Below are 23,926 nucleotides of genomic sequence, written 5' to 3'. Positions count from 1 at the left end.
ATAGAGATTATTATACGAGCACAGTAATAGTGATTATATAGAGATTATTATACGAGCACAGTAATAGTGATTATATAGAGATTATTATACGAGCATACACAGTAATAGTGATTATATAGAGATTATTATACGAGCATACACAGTAATAGTGATTATATAGAGATTATTATACGAGCATACACAGTAATAGTGATTATATAGAGATTATTATACGAGCACACAGTAATAGTGATTATATAGAGATTATTATACGAGCACAGTAATAGTGATTATATAGATTATTATATGAGCACACAGTAATAGTGATTATATAGAGATTATTATACGAGCACACAGTAATAGTGATTATATATAGATTATTATACGAGCACAGTAATAGTGATTATATATAGATTATTATACGAGCACAGTAATAGTGATTATATATAGACTATTATATGAGCACACACAGTAATAGTGATTATATATAGACTATTATACAAGCACACAGTAATAGTGATTATATATAGACTATTATACGAGCACACACAGTAATAGTGATTATATAGATTATTATACGAGCACACAGTAATAGTGATTATATAGAGATTATTATACGAGCACAGTAATAGTGATTATATAGAGATTATTATACGAGCACACACAGTAATAGTGATTATATAGTGATTATTATACGAGCACAGTAATAGTGATTATATAGAGATTATTATACGAGCACACAGTAATAGTGATTATATAGAGATTATTATACGAGCACAGTAATAGTGATTATATAGAGATTATTATACGAGCACACACAGTAATAGTGATTATATATAGACTATTATACGAGCACACAGTAATAGTGATTATATAGTGACTATTATATGAGCACACACAGTAATAGTGATTATATAGAGATTATTATACGAGCACACAGTAATAGTGATTATATAGAGATTATTATACGAGCACACAGTAATAGTGATTATATAGACATTATTATACGAGCACAGTAATAGTGATTATATAGTGATTATTATACGAGTACAGTAATAGTGATTATATAGAGATTATTATACGAGCACACAGTAATAGTGATTATATAGTGATTATTATACGAGCACACAGTAATAGTGATTATATAGAGATTATTATACGAGCACACACAGTAATAGTGATTATATAGAGATTATTATACGAGCACACAGTAATAGTGATTATATAGAGATTATTATACGAGCACAGTAATAGTGATTATATAGATTATTATACGAGCACACAGTAATAGTGATTATATAGAGATTATTATACGAGCATACACAGTAATAGTGATTATATAGAGATTATTATACGAGCATACACAGTAATAGTGATTATATAGAGATTATTATACGAGCATACACAGTAATAGTGATTATATAGAGATTATTATACGAGCATACACAGTAATAGTGATTATATAGAGATTATTATACGAGCATACACAGTAATAGTGATTATATAAATTATTATACGAGCACACAGTAATAGTGATTATATAGAGATTATTATACGAGCACACAGTAATAGTGATTATATAGAGATTATTATACGAGCATACACAGTAATAGTGATTATATAGAGATTATTATACGAGCATACACAGTAATAGTGATTATATAGAGATTATTATACGAGCACACAGTAATAGTGATTACATAGAGATTATTATACGAGCATACACAGTAATAGTGATTACATAGAGATTATTATACGAGCATACACAGTAATAGTGATTATATAGAGATTATTATACGAGCACACAGTAATAGTGATTATATAGAGATTATTATACGAGCACACAGTAATAGTGATTATATAGAGATTATTATACGAGCATACACAGTAATAGTGATTATATAGAGATTATTATACGAGCACACAGTAATAGTGATTATATAGAGATTATTATACGAGCATACACAGTAATAGTGATTATATAGAGATTATTATACGAGCATACACAGTAATAGTGATTATATAGAGATTATTATACGAGCATACACAGTAATAGTGATTATATAGAGATTATTATACGAGCATACACAGTAATAGTGATTATATAAATTATTATACGAGCACACAGTAATAGTGATTATATAGAGATTATTATACGAGCACACAGTAATAGTGATTATATAGAGATTATTATACGAGCATACACAGTAATAGTGATTATATAGAGATTATTATACGAGCATACACAGTAATAGTGATTATATAGAGATTATTATACGAGCACACAGTAATAGTGATTACATAGAGATTATTATACGAGCATACACAGTAATAGTGATTACATAGAGATTATTATACGAGCATACACAGTAATAGTGATTATATAGAGATTATTATACGAGCACACAGTAATAGTGATTATATAGAGATTATTATACGAGCACACAGTAATAGTGATTATATAGAGATTATTATACGAGCATACACAGTAATAGTGATTATATAGAGATTATTATACGAGCACACAGTAATAGTGATTATATAGAGATTATTATACGAGCACACAGTAATAGTGATTATATAGAGATTATTATACAAGCTTGTGTGTTGTACTAATTTTATGAAACGAGTGTCAAGATTCTTGTATTTTCTGAGCGAGAGCGAAGGTAATACATGAATCCTGACACAAGTTTCGTAAAATCAGTACAATTCACACAATGAGTGTAATAATTTCTTTATTATCCATATTATTTTTATGAATAACAAGCTAGGACTATGTCAAAACGTTATAATTAAATTTTCTTTGCACCTATACACTTTACGGCAATCCGATTGGTCCAGAGGTGCTTACTTTTTTTTGTTCATATCTCGATGAACCGAAAACATTTAAGCCACGTCTAATACCCCCCCCCCCCACCCCCCACTGACTCGCACTACTTTTGTGCAACAAGCCGGATTATTCTGGCAATCATATTTAGATATTTTAAAGAAAACACACGTGAAAGCTACAAAAAATGTATACGATAAACTAATGGCAAATGCTATAGCAGAGTAGACATGTAGATATATACGCATTGATTTAAAAAAAAAAAAAACACCCAAAAACCCCAACCTCTTCGCTAATCATGACATGAGACTCGTTAGGAAATGACGTCATTTACAAAAAAATCACCTGATTCAAATGATAGTGAATGAACGTTCGCATTCTTACGCGACATAAGTATCAATGAAGTTTACACAAACAATACTACAGGCATATTTAAAGCTAAAGAAAATAAATTCAGTTATGTATTGTTAAGGTATGCATATAAATTTAATTATAAGATTTGACTGCAATTATTTTTTGGTTCATACTTGCATGAACCAAAAAATAATTGCGGTCAATTCTTAATTAAACGTAATTAGAAGGAGACGACGAAACAATGTCATTTTCCAAAATGATGTCAGTTTGGTAAGTGTTTACACAGAGGGAAGACTGAGGAAGCCACATTAATTTATGACATCGTTTCCCAAAATTACATCAGTGAATGTGCACGTGAAATCATTATGACATGTGTGTTATACTGGTTATATTTCCCTGAATATCTTGAACTATGTGGATAATAAATATTCTTACATACTATTAGTCAAAAAGTAATTCGTGACTACTCCAAACATCTAAACAGTAATCAACAAAATATTTATGTAGCAATGTATTTATCAGTGATATAATACTTAATTTTGAATATTGAAGATTGCATATTTGTATTGTGAAATTAAACCTGTTTTAAAATTTAGAAGGAGTCCCTGGATTTTTGGATATTTCTTTTGTCTTACCCCTTAAATTTTATGTTAAGGTCTCAAAATTTTACAGTGTAAGAGAATGTTTGGGCCTTTACCAATAAATTATTTTTGGATAAATTTAAGCCCTGAAAATCAAGTCCTACATTTATACTTTAACCTTAGATGAAACTAGACAATAGGTTTTTTGTTTATGTTAGGGGTGGGACGTAACACCGTGACTGGTATATCACAGGCTGTGGTATGTGCTATCCTGTCTGTGGGATGGTGCATATAAAAGATCCTTTGCTACTAATGGAAAAATGTAGCGGTTTCCTCTAAGACTATTCATCAAACTTACCAAATGTTTGACATACAATAGCCAATGATTAAACAATGTGCTCTAGTGGTGTTGTGAAACAAAAGAAACTTTATTTTTATCTATATGTTATTAAAGGTACTCTCTCAAAGTTGCATAATCATGGTTTGCCCCAAAATGATTCATTAACTTTTGTTTTAAAATTTAAGCATTATGCCTTAAAGTATATACATGTACACATGCAAACTTACAACTAGATAATTCAATTCACTAAAACCTTTTGGTGGATGACAAGCACAATAGGACTACATGTATGTTCAATCGAGGCGACCACTTTGTCATGCTATGCTAGAAGGATGTTGTAGACAAATTGTCTGTCTTTAGTCAACTCATCCGTCTCTAATGGCCCTATCCAGTCAACTTGCCAGATTTTGTCGATTTGACAATTTTGTAATAAGTGTTACGACATGGTAAGACAGGTATCCAGTCGGACTGAATGTGGCTCTTTACACAGAGTATACCCACAGTATAATCGGTATATTCCCGAATTATTTATTTAAAGATTATGCATGGGATTGATTAATTTGTAGTTATTTATTACAAATATTAATTGAACATAACTACAAACTTCCTGCTGTTATATGATTTATTTAAAGATTATGCATGGGATTGATTAATTTGTAGTTATTTATTACAAATATTAACTGAACATAACTACAAACTTCCTGCTATTATATGATTTATTCTATTTTTATTGGAAGGAAGGAAGGAAATGGTTTATTTACCAATGCACTCAACACATTTTATTTACGGTTATATGGCATCAGACATATGGTTACGGACCACACAGATATAAACAGAAGAAACCCACTGTTGCCACTTCATGGGCTAATCTTTTTGATTAGCAGTAAGGGATCTTTTGTATGCACCATCCCACAGATAGGATAGTACATACCACGGCCTTTGTCACACCAGTTGTGGAGCACTGGCTGGGACGAGAAATAACCCAATGGGCCCACAGACGGGGATTGATCCTAAACCGACCGTGCATCAAGCGAGTGCTTTACCACTGGGCTACGTCCTGCACCCTTTTTTTATTGGACGTCACTTACAAATTTTAATGTTATTCTTCGATAAACCTAAAAACATTATGTCATTACATAAAACAGGTTATGGAAAGGGCATTAGAACCTAATTTAATATGTGTATTTTTAACTTTAGAAATAAGTCATATTGTTTTTTGTAATTATAAAAATTGTTTGTAAATATATGGATGTATAACTGTCACAAATTTAGTATAAAATCACTTCACTGTGCAATTTTATATAATTTTTATATAAAACCCAGTCTGATCTGTGACTTACTTGACAATCATGTTGGGTCTGAAGTCAAAATTATCCATGACGATATCCAGAAGTTGTGCACTAGATTTGGAGCTGGTCCCGTAATTAAACAATGTCACAGACACTGGATCGGGGATTCCCATGGAATAAGCAATCTGAAAATTTTAAAAATAATAAAATTCAGTAACTGAAGTTCTAATATTATCTTTTAAAAATCTAACAAATTTTAATTACACAATGTCATCTCTTGCTAGCACAAAATTGTAATTTAATAAATGACATAATAAACAGGAATAGTTTTGTTATAATCAGTTTGAATGCATCAGTAATCATTTCCACTTAAATGAATAAAAATTTCAGATTATTTAAACACATTATAAAAAATAAATAAAAAAAAGAGTACAAAAGGATAAAGTATGCAAGAATTAACCCAATCCAGAGCAGGGCACAATATTTAAGTGCAAGAACATAGACACACAAGACTGACTTTTGTCAAAGTATGTTTTCTGAACACTTCTATATCAGATATGAAAGTTTTCTGGATTTATCAAGAATTCAAAATTTTTAATCGTTTGTACAGTGTTTTTACTCTGTTTATCCACAATGTTTCATATTCTCCATCCAAAACTTGTAATATTGTTTTGGATGATACCCTGCTTGCATTCTAAATGGGGCCACCATTTTTAGAATACTGTGATATTCTAACCTAAGGCCAATCTCAGTACCCGAACACAAATATTAAAATTTCCAGATTTTTTTTCATAATCCAATTTCATCTCTTTTATACCAGATAGATCTTAAGACTCTAATCCCAAACCGATTTAACACCTTTTAAATTACAAATCAACTCAGAATTTTACTCAGCCATACATGACCAAAGTCTCTTTTCTCATTTGTTATAATTGATTATTGGCCGAGATGGGTTTTCATGGACTGAAACAGTTGAAAACATTGTATTAAAGCAATATGTTTCAAATGCTAGATAAACTGCTTTGATTTTTTTTATTCTCTACTACACTTAACTACAATTAAAGCACAAAAAAAAAAAAAAAAAAAAAAATCATAAAAATTATAAATAAGCATCTGCTACCTGCACTAAAATTCTCCTACACAATCCCGCCTTGACGAGCGACAGTGCCACCCAGCGAGCAGCATACGAGGCACAGCGGTCGATTTTAACTGGATCCTTCCCCGACAGAGCACCCCCACCATGAGCACCCCAGCCACCATAAGTGTCGACGATGATTTTCCGACCAGTCAATCCTGCATCACTCTGAAATTATTTTTAAAAACAATAGGTGATATTTATAAGACAAAATTCTAAGATGTTGTTCAGTTACACCTTTCATTTGCCAGAACTCCAACAAATAAATCTATATTAGTAATTGTGAAACTGGAGAGCGCATCCCCAAAGGAAGGCATAATAAGAATTTACAGATCCACGAGGGGTCTATGGAACAGACTTGCACGAAGGGATCACTATACAAAACATGGGTGTGATCAAAGATCAGTTAATTTACGGGTGTGTGTGGCAAAACACATTGAAAGCACCAACTTACCTGAGGTCCTCCAATGATAAACCGTCCAGACGGCTGCAAGTGATAAACTGTTTCATTATCGAGATATTTGGCAGGGATCACGGTACGAATGACCTTCGTCATGAGGTCTTTGCGCAGTTGTTCCAGGGTCACCACCTCGTCATGCTGAATCGATATGACCACCGTGTGTATCCGGAGAGGAATCATCGCCCCGCGGTCTGACTCGTACTCTATCGTCACCTGTAAATCAAACTACACGATAAGTGCTCTGTAGATAATGTCAGCTAAACAAACAAAACTGGGATCGAGTCCCACCCTAGGTAAGGGGACATTTTTTATTCCAGTAACACTCCGGTGTATCCGGAGAGGGAATCATTCCCCCGCAGTATGCCTCATACTCTATGATCACCTGTAAATCAAACTACACGGAAAGTGCTCTGTAGATAATGTCAGCCAGACTAACCTAACTGGGATCAAGTCCCATCTAGGACACGGGGAGATTTTTTATTTCATTAACACTCCTGTGTATTCAGAGAGGAATCATTGCCCCACCATCTGCCTCGTATTCTACCGTCACCTGCAAATCAAACCGCACGGTAAGTGCTCTGTAGATAATGTCAGCTAAACCAACCTAACTGGGATCAAGTCCCACATGAGGCAATGGGAGATTTTTTTTATTCCAGTACCACTCCTGTGTATACAGAGAGGAATCACTGCCCTGTGGTCCACCTCATACCATCACCTGCAAATCAAACCACATAGTAAGTGCTCTGTAGATAATGTCAGCTAAACCAACCTAACTGGGATCAAGTCCCACATGAGGCAATGGGAGATTTTTTATTCCATTAACACTCCTGTGCATACAGAGGAATCACTGCCCCGTGGTCCACCTCATACTCTACCGTCACCTGTAAATCAAACTACAGTAAGTGCTCTTTAGATCATGTCAGCTAAACCAAGTCCTACCTGAGCCAATGTATGAAGCAAGGCAATTTCTTTTTTCTCCAGTATTGGCTTCAACCCTGAATGAGTGCATTGCTAGGTTCATTGGTTGGGCAATGAGAGATTTTTCATTCCAGTATTGGCCCAACTCTGAGTGAAGGAAGGAAGGAAATGTTTTATTTAACAACGCACTCAACACATTTTATTTTATGGTTATATGGCATCAGACATATGATTAAGGACCACACAGATATTGAGAGAGGAAACCCACTGTCGCTACTTCATAGGCTACTCTTTTCGTTTAGCAGCAAGGAATCTTTTATATGCACCATCCCACAGACAGGATATTACATACCACAATGTAAAAAATGTAGCGGGTTTCTTCTCTATGACTGTGTCAAAATGACCATATGTTTGACATCCAATTGTTTTACCTGAGTCTTTGAGTCAGGTCTGGCCCAGCTCAATTCTCCATTTCTGCGGAGCTCGGCAAGCTTGGCATTGAGTTTATGAGATAGTAATGCGGTCAGTGGTATACATTCCTCCGTCTCATCAGTGGCGTATCCAAACACCATGCCCTACAAATATGTAAAACAATATATATAAATATAATACTGTAAATCATAAAATATTAGCGACCATAAAATTTAGTGGCATATAAGTGAGGTAAGAAACATTTTTGGTCCCAGTAGGGTATATTAATACCAGGGCTCGACCGTAGTGCATAGTGGTAGACCGGGGTGTTTTTGCTAACAATTTCTCTCTTGGACTACCAGTCGTCTAAACCCGGTAGTCCGCCGGGCTACTAAATCTTTTGGCATGTCCAGTCACTCCACAATCAACAAGATCGTGTTAGAAATTCCACCTTTCATGTGTGCGCACTCTGCTCTCATTCTGTGACATATTAATGTCATAGTTTTGAATATTTCTGGATATCACTTGTTTTCATCAGGTTTTAACTCTACTCAAACATTATTAATCAGTGACAGAAAAAAAAATCTACTTATTCATTATTTAATGATAAATACCTCGTATTGTTTAATGATTTAAAAAACAAAAACTTTATTATTCATTAAGGGCTATAATGTAGTTTTCATAAGTATATTTCACAGTATATTGCTCATGATTAAAAAAAAAAACGTTTGGCATGTCAAATACTATGGGAAAAAGTTTTACAATTGTGTAATCTGAAGATCTTATTTGATGGAACACATTTTATTTTGAAATAAATATTATGAAAAACAAATTATGTACATGTACATGCATTGTTAAACTATGACAATAGTGAGGTATTATTCTGCCATGTTGTATACGAGATAAGTATTAGTAAGGGTGTGTATATTTCTCAGTTCTTAACTTCTTAATTTAAAGTATATTTAAGGATTGTCTGTTATTTCTTTTACGTTCGTCGTGGTATGAACCCAAAAAAATCATCCGCAAACTGTGTGAATCGGCAAAGCTGATCTCATATAAGTTTGCGGATGATCTTTTTATTCATACAATACTTATAATTAAATTTGAATCATACTTGCTAAAAATAACACTAAAACTTTATATGTGATTCTGAATTACATGTACTTTTGGTCCATGAACAATAACGCTCAATAAGACAACTTGCCCATATAAAATGACGTCATCAAGTCTGATGTTCCCTGACGACGTAATTTTTACGTTCATCAAGAATTGAACAAACTCCTGTTGCTACATCTGGACCAATGGGATGACGTTACATTGTAATGAATGTAACAAAATTTTTATTTTTTTGTGTTGTTACCTAATGCGCATATAGGTAATAAATATTTATTTGACTTCATGCGTTGCGAACAGATTTGTAAACTTGCCTGTTGGATTATGCCTTTAAGTTTTGGAATCATGGAATTTACCACTGGTCTGTCAACTTGTGTAAACCTGAATTAAGTTTTCAAATTGTAGGGAGAGGCCTTGATATAGGCATTTTGCCTGTGGACCAATCGCCAACAAGCATTATAATTGGGAATAAATATTGTTTAAACCATATGACTTCAAGATTAGCATCATGAAACATTAGCATTTATACAGCCTCGTTAAATTTGTTAATATTTTATGTTTGCCAGTATTTCCTGATGTACAGTATATAAATATAAACATAAACAAGGAAAGGAATCTATAGATTATGCTGGATTTAAATTTAGCAGTTATGTATATAATAATAATTAATATGTTAAAACTTGTGGTAAGTCTACAAAGCAAAATAACTTATTTTTCTTTCAAAGCATAATATTTAATAAGTACTAGACTTATTTCAACAGTGAATGCTTACTGAATCTTTGGCAGGCAGGTTGTCATCATTGTCACGGTGAACAATTTCATCAAGATGGTGGTCCTCGAGAGAAAGCAGAACATTGCATGTCTCATAACAAAATCCTGCAAAAACAAGAGAGAATCAAGCTTAAAACCATTTTTATTAATTTATAAACACTGTAATATGTAACAGCCAGCTATTAGTATTAACTAGTATTACAAGGGTTCCTAACATTTGATTAAGAAATAGGTAGGACAATCAATGGCTGGATGACAGACACTAGAATCGCCAAGGACTCGGTCTTCAGCTAAGACCCAGAAATCCGCCAATCAAAGAGGCGTGCAGTGGATACATCGAGCATCAATGTCACAAGAAGAATAACAACCCGGACAAAGTTCATGGGAGCCCACTGTCATGAAGTTCTTGCATTTTAAGCAAAATTTCATCACTCTAGTAGAACTGACATCCAACATTGTTATCTATATCTGTAATGATAAAGAACAACACGAGTCAATTCTGGGCGGGATGTAGCCTAGTGGTAAAGCGTTCGCTTGATGCACGGTTGGTCTAGGATCGATCTGTGTCAGTGGACCTATTGAATTATTCCTCGTTCTAGACAATGCTTCACAACTGGTGTAACAAAGGCTGTGGTGTGTACTATCCTGTCTGTGGGATGGTGCATATAAAAGATCCCTTGCTGCTAATCGAAAAGAGTAGTCCATGAACTGGAGACAGCAGGTTTCCTCTCTCAATATCTGTCGCCATATAACCAGGCATCGAAATAAGCAGTGTGTCTGATAGCTCATTTATAGGTTACCACAAAATATAGCCTGGTAACCTACAGGTTACCACAACTATATGAAAGTTAGAATTGAATTCCTGTTACTACTAGGCCTACTTTTAACACCCTTACATGTGTGCCAGATGATTATTGTAGTATACATGTATTTATGATTCATTCTTTATCTTATCACTGTTCTTAATGTGTTACATGTATTTTTTTTACAATTGATCACATTCACATTACTGTTCAATCCCTTAGATGTGTACAGGATGATTAGTAGTAAATTTGTTGTTCATTTATCACTACTTTATAAACAGGATTCTGAAATTTTATCGGTACGTGTGAACATCGGTACGAGAAACGAAATCCGGAAGTAAATTTATCTAGTGGGTGCTGCTTAAACATGGATTGCCGAAATTGCTTTGCAATTGTACACGGGCACACGAACATCAGTGCAAGAAAATGTACGAGAAAATGAAACGCGGAAGTAAATTCATCGTATGGAAGCTGCTTAAATGCAGAATGACTACTAATTGCTTGCAATTGCACAAGTCCGTGCAAACATCGATGCAACTCCTTACGAGAAAATTAAACATGGAAGTCCAGAATGCATTGCCTAGTTTACGTTCAGAAATGAAACTACTGTTATGTTGAAATTTTTTGTCGAGAATGAAACACTGTTCTTGACTTTTCTTACATGTGGTCACCTCCTGGTAACCCGAATGACCGTTCTCGACTTATTTCGATGACTGTATAAATGTAAATAAAATGTGTTGAGTGTGTCGTTAAATAAAACATTTCCTTCCTTCCTTTTATACAATTCCGTCGTAAGTGACAATTAATAAATTTGGAAACAACACTTGATAGAAAGTGAATTAAGGCATAGTAATGTACAATAATATCGTAGCAATGTGTAGGAAGGTATTCCACACAATAAACTCTCAATTAAATCGAGAGATTGGGACAGATGGTCCAGATTATGACAGAGCACAAGGGAAAGATGTCCGAACCACACAAGCGAAGGAAAAAGAAGGAAGTTACAGTCACATGACTGGAACAGGAAGAAGTATACAGTAAACGAATTTTAGGCCATCCAATTGGCTGTTGGGATGTTTGGACCAGACTACTATCCATAGGGGAATATGCATTTGTTTTAGGACAGGTGAAGTTGAAAAGAAGTACACAATGTCGCTTTCATTCAAACAAAATGCATAAATACAGAATATATATATAGATCTATACCAAAATGATATATACAGGCACAAACACACACACATAATAATTATATAGTCAAATAGGCAGTTTTGCATACCTTTAGCAGAACTGTCGTAACCAATATGCTGAATGGTGTTGCGTATAATCTCCTGATAGTTGATGTCCGCCGTGGAAATGATGTCTCCACAAACAAACACCATTCCTGTCTTAGCGGCTGCCTGACATGACACTCGGGCAAACGGGTCCTTGGCTAAGTGAGCATCCAATACGGCATCGCTGATTTGATCGCAAATTTTATCTGAAACATATATTGATATTTTTAACAATTAAAAACAAAAGAAGAAAAAACTTTTTTTAAATGCTATCTAGACATGCTTTATTTAACCTTTGTCTCAAAAGGCATACAGTCACAAATTTACAAGGACTTATTCTAGGGGTGCAACTATAATTACGGTCATATTTTGATACAACAAACCATAATGCAATGCACATGTAGTTGATAATATTTAAATAAAAAATGTATGTTGTGTTTTTTTTAATGAAAGTAGAAGAGATAAAGTTTTTAATGACCTACTAGATAGTCACATATATCGACTTTGATAAGATCTCCTAGGAAAAAAGGCATGTATTTTTTTCCTGGCTGCCATTTCATGTGTCATCGCTAATTAATAAAATGCTGGGTTTTTAGTTTATTTCCACTAAAAATAGGATTCACGAAAACGAGAATATGTAAAAATCATGATACACAAAACGACCGGTTTATCATTACAGCACTACTTATTTCTATAAATAGGAATTATTTAAATAAAAATTACATTCATTTGGGATACCAAACCTTGCTACTGTATCAACAAAAACATTTTAATTGAACCACTATGGAAGGAATCTCATGACAACTGAACCCCATAGTAAGTTTCATTTAATATCTTGGAACTCTTTTAAGGGAAGTCTAAAATGTACAGTGAATCAGAGTCGTGGTGACGCTATATACATGTACACATGTACATACAGAGGCTGTGTAATGTACCCTTACATTTTATACATTGTATGCAGAATCAACGTGTATAGACGCTTGGGAAATCATGAGGACCGGCTATATACATGGCAATTAATTTGTCCAGAATTATGAACAATAAAACAAATACCTGTAAACAGTGTCATAGAAATCTGACAGGAGTCAAGGTTAGTAGACCAGTTTTTATTTTAATGTGGTGGAGCATTGTAATAATATAGCTAATATAGCTAATTTTGAATTTGAAGGACATCATTATTCCACCATTCCAATGACGTCACTTTGCATCTCCTTACAATAACCATAACAGGGCTAGCCCTGGGTGGCTATTTTTGTTCGCCAAAAAATTCACCAATCTTCAGTTTCTTTCGCCAATCTAAATATATATTCGCCAATTACATTTTGACAGTCAAAATATTTAGTTTTTAATCCTGTTCTTTATGATAATATATTACATGCTAAAAATTTAAATATATACTTATTATTCAGTTTACGTCTTGTATGACATTGTTTTAGAGGATCTATTTTTTTTACTAATCTAATAATGAAATGCTGCTGATGTCTAGGGCTGGCTGTAACCCAGTGGTAAAGCGCTTGTATAATGTGTGGTCAGTCTAGGGTCAATCCCCATCGATGGGCTCATTGAAGTCAGTACACCACGAGTGGTATATATCACAAAAGAGGCAGTTTTACTTTGTGTATGCATCAGATAATGATATAAATTGTATGTTTTTCTGTAATTTGAAAGAAGCAAGTGAAATCTGATCCAATATATAGGCCCTATGTTCCCCAAAAAGATTCACCGGACTAAGATATACACTATACATATATTTTTGCACACATAAGTGTGAAATGGTAAGTACTGGTAAATAATGTTTACATATTTAATAACCTAACAAGTTATCATTCAGTATCTTTCTAAATATATGTGTAAAATGCTGGAATAAATGTAGTCCAGAACAGGACCCAATGCCCTTTTGTTTTTATTACAATTTTTAAAAACATATGATGAGACATCAAACTAATTTGAAAACGACAAAAGGAGTTTATATATGTCCAATTATGGAGATGTTCAACAATTACATCTGACTTTCTTTTTTTTTTTACTCTGCCCCATTACATTTTGTAATGATGGCAATACTCATCCCTCTAAAGTTATGTAACAATTGTCTCCCACCCACTTCCTTCTTTATAAACATTAGATTTTCTGCTCTTATTACATTTTTTTCTTTTCTGCTTTATATAAAGATAAAACTCCAGTCCCACCAGACACTGTGCTACCCCTCCAGATATTGTTATGATATCACAGGCCTATATGCATGTTTATTACCCCAGCGGTCACTCATAACAGGGAAAATATTTTCCATATTTTCTCAGTGAGAAATATTCTGCATTGGTCTAACGAACAATACTATTGGACAATTTGACGCTTAAAAACCAATGACTTTGTCGGTACTAAATATGACGTCATCACGATTTGACAAACACACAAAATGACGTCATGTAGTTTAAAGAGTTTGCCTTTACGGGTCTCTGTTTTTGGTGTTACATTAATAACAAAATGTCATTTTAATGCAATTCATTATAGATTTGGAAGCAGAATAAAGAGAACTTGTGTTTTTTAAAATTATCTATGAATGTGATTAAATTACAACGTTATAGTAATTCTCAGAACAGTGCGTAAAGTGGTTTTCATCATTCCTATACAGGTTGGCCTTCGTGCATGTGCGTCGAAAATAAAGGCTTTTAGAGAAAAAATAGCCGAGGTAATAAATAGAATAACAAACTCAGTACCAGTTATTATCAAATTTATGTCCCTCGTGAAATAATTTTCATTTGTCACTCGCTAAAGCTCGTGACAACTGAAAATTATTTCACTCGGGACATAAATTTGATAATAACTGATAACTCGTTTATTATCCTCTATATCTTTAATCTCTTCACTATATCCAAGTGGGTTAAGTTATGTACAAAACATAATACAGTTATTTCAACACTTTGACAGTGGTGGCTTATTTGTATTGAAAAATAATATATACTTGTTGCCGGCTTACTGGGATGGATATTATTACAGAACATTGCGATGCATCCGCAAAAATCAGGTATTTTTTGTTTCTTCAGTTCGAATACTAATTCCTGACGTGACACGTTAGGTATTACGTAACCACCAACTTGCCAGAGGGCGTATTCACTGGGATGGTACAAAATGGCTGCACCCTTTATATATAATAGCCGTCACATTTAAGCATTTTATTAATTAACTTTACGATTGTACTTGCTGATATTAAACAATAATGTGCCTAATATATCGTTGAATATGCATAGGGCAGTGACCCCAGTATTCGACCAGTACCCAGCATTCGACCAGTGTATGTATTCAGTTACCATACTCGTTTAAACTGAATATAGATTTTCCCAACGTATTTTGAACATATGCGACAGGGTGAACATTCTTTCTTCCGGAAATGCAATAGCAGACGATAACCATGTGAATGAACGTAAGTATATATTCATCGGCTATAGTGATAATATGAACGTCAGCCATTTTTATAGCATGCTATTACAGGTTGCATAGTACCAAAGAAGAGAGATCCGCGTCAAAGTTCGACGTGCACCGTCAAATATTTACGGAGTAAAAGCAGCTGTGGGTGTGATTGGTAGTAATATGTGACATTGATTATTTGTGCAAATACTATTATCCATTGACAATAAATAAATACACTTTTATTTGTTATACAGTTGTTATGCAGTATATACCAGAGGTTGAAACTAATGCGGGGTACCCCCAAAAATGGAACTGCAATTTTCAGTAAAAATGCTGGTTGCTATTAAAAACATTACAGTGTAACAGGCTAGCTGAAGGTCGCATGTTACACTGTTGTCTAAACCTCGCCAAATAACCACGTTATCAAAACGTAAAAGCCTGATATTCTATTGCGAGTGTGAGAGAGAGCGGGGTATTAAAAGTGCAAGATTTTGCATTACTTATTGTTATTGGGGGGGGGGGGGGGTGTCAATGACACCACTAGAGCACATTGATATGTTAATCATCAGCTACTGGATGTCACACTTTTGGATTCCTGTTTACGTTAAAGTTTTCAACATTGTAAAATTATAGGCAATTCAATATTATGTCTATAATATTCCTTTAGAGATAAAATAGCAGCAGATAATTTAGCCGTCCCCGGCGGTCTGTGCACATTTTTTAATAAACTTTTGGCTCGACTATATACCGAGGATTTATAGTCAGCCCCACAGTTAACACTTTTTTTCATACTATGAAATTTACTACAGACGTATTTACTTTTAAGCCGATTGATTTGTGAATTGCACACATAAATTTGTACTGAAATTATTTACTTTACAAGAAACATGTTTGCAGGTAATGGAACGGACTATAGTTTAGAATGGTCGCAAATTACAACAGTTGCAGTATAAGGTTATCTACTGGTTTGCTGCTCATTACGTATCTAAAAATCAGCATAAAACATTTGCCGGAATTCTAGTAGTATGTTTACGTGAAAAACTTCCAGTAATCGTGAAGTGTGCAAGTTTTAATTTCTGAATATCTACAGGTTACGACGTAACCAATTTGCGGTTCGCGTAAATTTAAGTTTGCGTAACCAACACGCGAACAGAACGGCGGTTCGCATGAAATATTGTGCCCTGCACTGGGCATCGTCATGCCCCTCAAAGATCAACAAAGGACCATTCAACATTAACGTAATGCAGACATTTGTTTTTACCCTAATTTTTAACGGCCCTTGTCCCATCCCATAATGCATATACTACAATATAAGGGCAACCCATTGGAAATGTATTACAATAATTGGGTTCAATTTACAAAATGTATTAATATACAGAGCTCAGGAGTTTGATCTACATAATACTACTAAAATCTTTCTTAGGTTAAATAATCTTGCTTCGAATTTAAATAGCTGTATATGCAATAGTTACATTTCTGACCATTCTCAGGTCGGTAACCAAGAAGTCGGAGGGGGGAGGGGGACTATAGCCCCACTTTTATAAACCCGGTTTTAAATATGGCTTTTGCCCCCCCCCCCCCACCAACTAGACTGTATCCCTCCACTATAGACTGATTCTAATGTTTTATATACCATAGCTCAACTTTCATATGTATCATTTAATTTTATTCCAAATACCGAACAAAATATTAAATAACTTGGTGAAAAGAAATCCCGACAAGAATCCTGAATGTATTTATCTGTATAATGTTTTATAAATATTTAAATTATGTTAAATACAATAAATATCGGCATACATACACGCGCGCACACATTAATATTATTTCAGCTCATATCCGATATTTACTGCATACGAATCTGAACCAATGGTTTGTTGGGCGTTAACAACAAAATATTTTTTTATTTCGTGATAAGCAATAATTCACAAATGTCTCCAATAAGTCTTGTTGGATGTTGACAGAATTTTCGGGTTCCCTACTGATAGAATAATTAATCATGGAGATATTCACATTCCTATTGTGTGGCCTCCCATTGTCTATGCCCACCAACTTGTCCACAGGTGTATTTTTGCGAGATCTCTGTATTTCAAATAGCTTTGAAGTAATTGATATTTTCCTAAATTTAACTCTTACCATAGTTAGGAAAATGTCAATTACTTCAAAGCTATTTGAAATACAGAACTCAAACCTGAGATTTGTTCATGTGGATAACTGAGGCAGGTTTGGTACAAATTTCAAGTGAATCTGAGACCGAAGTGCGTGGGCGACCTCAAATATTTGTTGATTTGACATGGAATGACCCGTCCTCGAGTTACCCTACAACCGGCACCTGCGCAGTAAAATGTGAAAGAGGTCTATTGGCGACTTTGTCGAACGACACCGCAAGCCCTGCTAAAACTGAGTACATGACATTTCCGTTTTTAAGAATGCTGGAAAAATCCCAATGCAAAATTGCTATTGAAATTATTTTTTTTGAACATTACTAATGCAATCAAATGTGTTTGAAGAAAATCTTGTGATTAAAAGTTGTACCTTTTGCGAAATATGGATTTCAAGTGAAATTACGGTAAGATATTTATATTCATTGTGTACGAAGCTAAAACAAGGAAGTGACTGTTGTTGACCTTAATAGACAGGTCTATATTTTTACCTTAAATTAACGAACAGCTTTTCGTTCACTGATGATGTAATCATTAATTCCTAAAAATCTAAGAAAAACAGTCTTTCTCGTTTGTGGTTAAACAGGCAACTATTTCGTTTTAAAACTATTGTCCGAACCAAATTGTTAACAACTACAAAAAATTACTCTCCTACCTTTAATTGCTGTTAGATTTCCTCTAAAGTTTGTCCAGACACAAATTGCAAAAAAAACACTACAAATATACAGATTCCACACAAGAGACTGCAACGATGTCGCCGATATCGTCTTTGCTGAGAGTGCACAAGAAAAAATGCATGCAGTTTTCTGCCATCTGCCATGTTTCTCATTTATGGAATGCTCTTTAAAAGGGGTGAAAGCCTCCAAAGTATGTGACACAATTAATATGAAATCAATGATCTCTAGTGGTATCATTAAAAAAATAATAATAATAATTAAAAAAATAATATGACGTCATCACGTTTGCTTTTATATTATAACATGTTATGACGTTGTTAGATTAAGTCCTATCCTTTCACCCCTCTTGAAGAATATTCCATAAAAAGTCAAAATGGCAGCTGACACAAAATTACATGCTTTTTGCCCCATACACTCACAGCGAAGTCGATATAGGTGACATAGTTATCATCTGGTATGTGGAATCTGTGTCATTGTAATGGTTTTTTCAAGATTTCTGTCTGGACAAACTCTGGAGGAAATATAACGGCAATTCTCGGAACCGAACATACAGGTACTTCGACCCCTGGCTGCCATTGTTTATCACGTGACGCGTGAAGCTTCTCCTTAGTTACGTATGGTTTGATAGTGAAATGAGGCAACTTTGGTCGATCATTTACAACAGTTAACGGTCACGATGCCTAAAACATGTTGTGCAGTTGGCTGCATAAACCATAACATGATGTTAAAAAAAATATCGTTTTACAAATTTCCAAAAGAAGAGACTAGTCGCCGCTTGTGGGTAGGGTCATTAAAACGACAAACCTGATGGAATTTTATGGCTTCCCTCACAGAATGCGACTACGTTGACTTTAATGTTGTTGCTTGTTGACACCAACAGAGATTAATTTAGCAAACAAAATGGTTAAAGCATGTGCAGTGATAAAAATCAAACATTATACTGTAAATAAAATACACAATTCCATCGTCTTCCATGAAAAAAAACCCAACAAAACGATGCATCCAGTTCTTGAATAAAGAGTATATTCCTTTATCATTAAATTTGTGTGGTCTTTATTTTTCATTTAATCATAGTTGCTTGGATATTATCTATACTTGTATTTATTTTGCCATACTACAGCTACTACATCTTATTTATTTATTTTTTAATTTTAAAATAAAAGTTTATACTGCTAAATTACACACATATAATAATAATAATTATAATATAGGCCTAAATTCTTGTTTAAACTTTAATTATTATAATTTTTTTGCAAATGTGTCTGTAGCAGGCCTGCAGTAAGAAAATATAGGTCGTCCCCCCCCCCCCCCCGTTCTCTCCGTGTTTAGTATTTACTTTGGTGCAGAGGGTAAATAATGTGTGTGTGCCTTTGTTTCAGTATATATATAAAGTGTGTGTGTGTGTGTGTGTGCGTGTATATATACTCTTCAAAAGAAGAAACGCAAAACCACATTGTCGTAACATTTGGAGAATTGATTTAATTATTGAATGGTGAGTCCGATAATTACCAAATGTTGCAGGATTGTTCACAATTCACTCTAGTCCATTGTGAGTAAGTGATAGGACACACCACCAAGGTCAAGGTCATCTGGAGTCAATACCGGGTGTGGCCTCCGCGTGTGTTGACAACTGCCTGGCACCGCCTGCCCATTGAAGCAACCAGAGTACGGATGACGTCCCGGGGGATGGTGGCCCACTCGGCCTGCAAGGCTGCTGCCAGCTCGGGCAGGGTCTGGGGCTGTGGTTGTCGCTGTCGGAGGCGTCGGTCCAACTCGTCCCATAGATGCTCAATTGGGTTCAAATCCGGTGATATCGATGGCCAAGGAAGGACATTAATGTTGTTGTTCTGTAGGAAAGCCGTTGTGAGACGTGCTGTGTGAGGCCTGGCGTTGTCATGTTGGAACACTGCGTTGGCGTTGGCCATAACTGGAACGATGTGTGGCCGGAGGATCTGGTCAATGTAGCCCTGTGCATTCAGGTTGCCCTGCACGTGGACCAGGTCAGTTCTGCCAGTGTGTGAGATGGCTGCCCACACCATGACACTACCCCCGCCGAATCTGTCCACTTCCTGCACGCAGTTTGCCGCATAACGTTCACCACGACGCCTATACACGCGACATCTTCCATCATGACGTCGGAGCAGAAATCGGGACTCGTCACTGAACCACACCTGTCTCCATCGCAGTTGAGGCCATTGTCGATGAATCTGGCACCACTGCAGTCGGAGTCGACGGTGTTGTGGTGTTAAAATGACACCTCGAACTGGACGTCTGGCACGAATTCCTACCTCACGTAGGCGGTTCCGTACGGTCTGGTCGGATATCCTGCGCAAACCTGGTATTGCTGCGGCTGTGGAGGTGGCAGTAGTCAATCGTTCCCGAAGGTGGCGTACCCGGATGTAGCGGTCCTGCCCGGGGGTAGTGACCCGTGGTCGACCGGATCTTGGGAGGTCACGTGTTGATCCATGTTGCTGGTAACGGTCCCACAGTCTGGAGATGGTGCTTGGGGACACATGGAATGCCCTGGCAACGGCCGTTCTGGATTCGCCTGCGTCTAGTCGGCCGATGGCATTGTTTCTCTGCGGTTCACTGAGACGTGGCATGTCCTGGATTGTCAACTGTCGGCCAGATACAGAGGCCAGCAAGCGAACACCCTGCACTTTTATACTGTCGGTGTTCATGTTGCACGTGCAGACAACGCACGTGCAGTGGTGACAAGGTTTGCACGTGGCTGCGTTTTTGCGAATATTCACATTTTGGAACTTTATTGTACAGTAGCTGCGTTTTATCGAATGTAACCGTGGGAATGTGTTTGGGACATGCAATGACCTTATATTCACAAAGCATGAACCGGTAGGAAACATAAAATCGGAGTTATAACCCATTTGTACCCTTTTGCGTTTCTTTTTTTGAAGAGTATATATCTATCTATATATATGTATACATATACATACATACATACACACATACATAAATCTAAAATACATAAAAATCTATTCTATTGTGGATCAATATAATTTGGTGGTTGTGGTACATTTTGCTTGTTCAAGTTAGAGGACTTACCTTTTTACATATATATGTAGTTTCATGGTATTCTACAGTTCAGTGTGTGTGTGTGTGTGTGTTTGTGTGTGTAATCTGCTTTAGCAATTACCTGCAATAAAATGAATGATCAACTGCCATATCCGATATTTGTTTCCCCATTTTGAAAACACTGTTTGACATGAAGAATATAGCATTTAACCATCTCATTCATATATTTTCCTTGAATATGCTACATAAGTGCATCTACATGAGGTAATTTAACCTGGGTTAAAAGCAACTTAGGTTAAATATGTGTAGTCTAGTAGAAGGCATACCGATATAGATCAGTTTATTAACAACCATATTTGCCTCCTTTCTCCAGCTGTACATTGTATACTATTAAAAATTAGTTTTGTAGATATTACTTAAATTGAACTGCAATAACAATTCCAATACAGCACAAGACTGAACAAGAAAATATCTGCAATATCCATTGTGACTAGATATAAAACAACACCAATATATATATATATATATATATATATATATATATATATATATATATATATATATATTAACCATTATTTACTCAGGTAAGTTTTTGTGTTTTATTACTAAATATACCAGGTTAAACCCTATTATTAAAACATTTGCATGTTTGTTCGACGAGGTAACACTTATGTTTTATTAGGTTGTAGACCTCGACATGAAAATAACTGAGGGAACTGATTATTTGCTCCCTAATGTCTTTTATGGGGGGCAATTTAAAATATTACCATATTGATACATGTATATAAATTCACATGCCAAAGGAAACTATATATTATTCTCCTTGAACTAATCTCAGGTGTGATGGGTAAGTAGAGAGAGATATTGCTCCCCCTAGATGTCAAGGTCTGAGGATGGCTATATTTTATTATTGCTATTTTTTTTTGCCTGCATTCAACCGGTAAGGAAGGGCAACATCATGTGGTAATTTTGCAATCTGTAAAAACAAAAGCATTTCAATTTTCATTATTTCACGACACAGTATTTTGTTTTAAGAATAAAAGAATGTATTCAGTGGAACATTATACTATTGCCAATACATCTATATAACAAGATATGACAATAATACTATTGTAATTTTGAAGTTGTAAAGTAACAACTTTGCCATTGTTTAATTATTACATATTATTTGGAAATAAAATAATTATTAAATCATAAAAATAATTAACTTAATCATGCATACAAATTTTATTATAAATACAAATTATATATTTTGTAGCCCACATCATAATTATTATATTAATAATTATCTTATCATTTCAAAATTGTTAAAATTTATAATTAACATTACCTGAAAATTTGCATCAACAAAATTTATATTCTGCCCAACCTGCCCTGTCCCCTCGACATTCAAAGTACACGGAAACACATTGGTACTAAATATAGATTATACTAATTCAGATTCCCGTTGTTCGTTTCTCTTATATGGCAACCCAAGCTGTTATAATACAAGACGTATTGCAACTATGATAACTTTATTCTATGTAAACCAGTAATCACTAAGGCTTTGCTTCACCCCAAAAGACCCGGATGATCGGTAACTAGGCCGTGTGACGTCACGCCGGTTCCGAGAATTAAAGGTAGGAGAGTAATTTTTCGTAGTTGTTAACAATTTGATTCGGATAATAAACAACAAAACAATACTTTTTTTTTTACTTTGAATACGAATATCGATCAACTCAATTATTTATGTCGGCCAAGGCATTCCAAATATTCATGAACTAAGACTAGCAGACGGTAGTCAACCTGATGGCCACTAGGCGAAATGTACACAAGAAATCAAACCTCACGGAGTTTAAAGCATAACGGAATTAGGGACATTGGCAATACAGAACGTAAAAAGCACTTTTTCGGACATCGTTTCCAGTTATTAAAAAAATAATAATTTATATTAACCTGGATGTCCTTCGCCGACAGATTCGGACGTAAACAAGAAGGTTCCAGAGACGTTATCAGACCAGATCGTTGAAGAAACCCGCTTGATGTCAGTATTAGTAGCGGCGGCCATGTTTATTCTTTTCTTGTATATTCCTCCGCCAACGAAAATGGTTCTGAAGGCGTTAGCGGGATCAAATAGACAATAACACCCGGAAATCTAAAAACTCGTTATGGTTATGTCCTAAACTGAATCGTTGGTAGGACTTTCCTTTGGCACTGTCACGTAGCGTAGGCTATAATAATAAACATTATAAATACTTATCATTAAGTTAGGGTTAAGGTTAGGGTTAGTGACAGTGCCAAAGGAAAGTCCTTCCGAATCGTTTTTCTACGGAACTAACTGTATATTTGGTATTTCTTGAAAAAAATACCTGGCTACAATCTAACTGCAGACCCTTGAATCGTCAACTTCGCCTGTTCCAG

The 23,926-nt window shown here is 35.0% G+C and overlaps 1 protein-coding gene across 1 annotated transcript; it reads right to left on the bottom strand.

The window, feature by feature from the left end:
- Positions 1 to 5,417: 5,417 nt before the first annotated feature.
- Positions 5,418 to 23,678, bottom strand: LOC121379089 (S-adenosylmethionine synthase-like). The gene is made up of 7 exons (XM_041507553.1): positions 23,462 to 23,678; positions 12,258 to 12,458; positions 10,180 to 10,283; positions 8,315 to 8,458; positions 6,960 to 7,178; positions 6,491 to 6,673; positions 5,418 to 5,555 (listed from the first exon to the last, which is right to left on the bottom strand). Exons 1-7 carry the CDS (start codon positions 23,571 to 23,573, stop codon positions 5,418 to 5,420), a joined length of 1,101 nt encoding a protein of 366 aa, XP_041363487.1. The 5' UTR covers positions 23,574 to 23,678.
- Positions 23,679 to 23,926: the final 248 nt, after the last annotated feature.

This window comes from Gigantopelta aegis, chromosome 8 (genome assembly GCF_016097555.1).
Source record: "Gigantopelta aegis isolate Gae_Host chromosome 8, Gae_host_genome, whole genome shotgun sequence".
NCBI lineage: Eukaryota > Metazoa > Mollusca > Gastropoda > Neomphalida > Peltospiridae > Gigantopelta > Gigantopelta aegis.
Note: the sequence above shows the minus strand (reverse complement) of the source record. Positions and strands in the feature narration are given on the sequence as shown.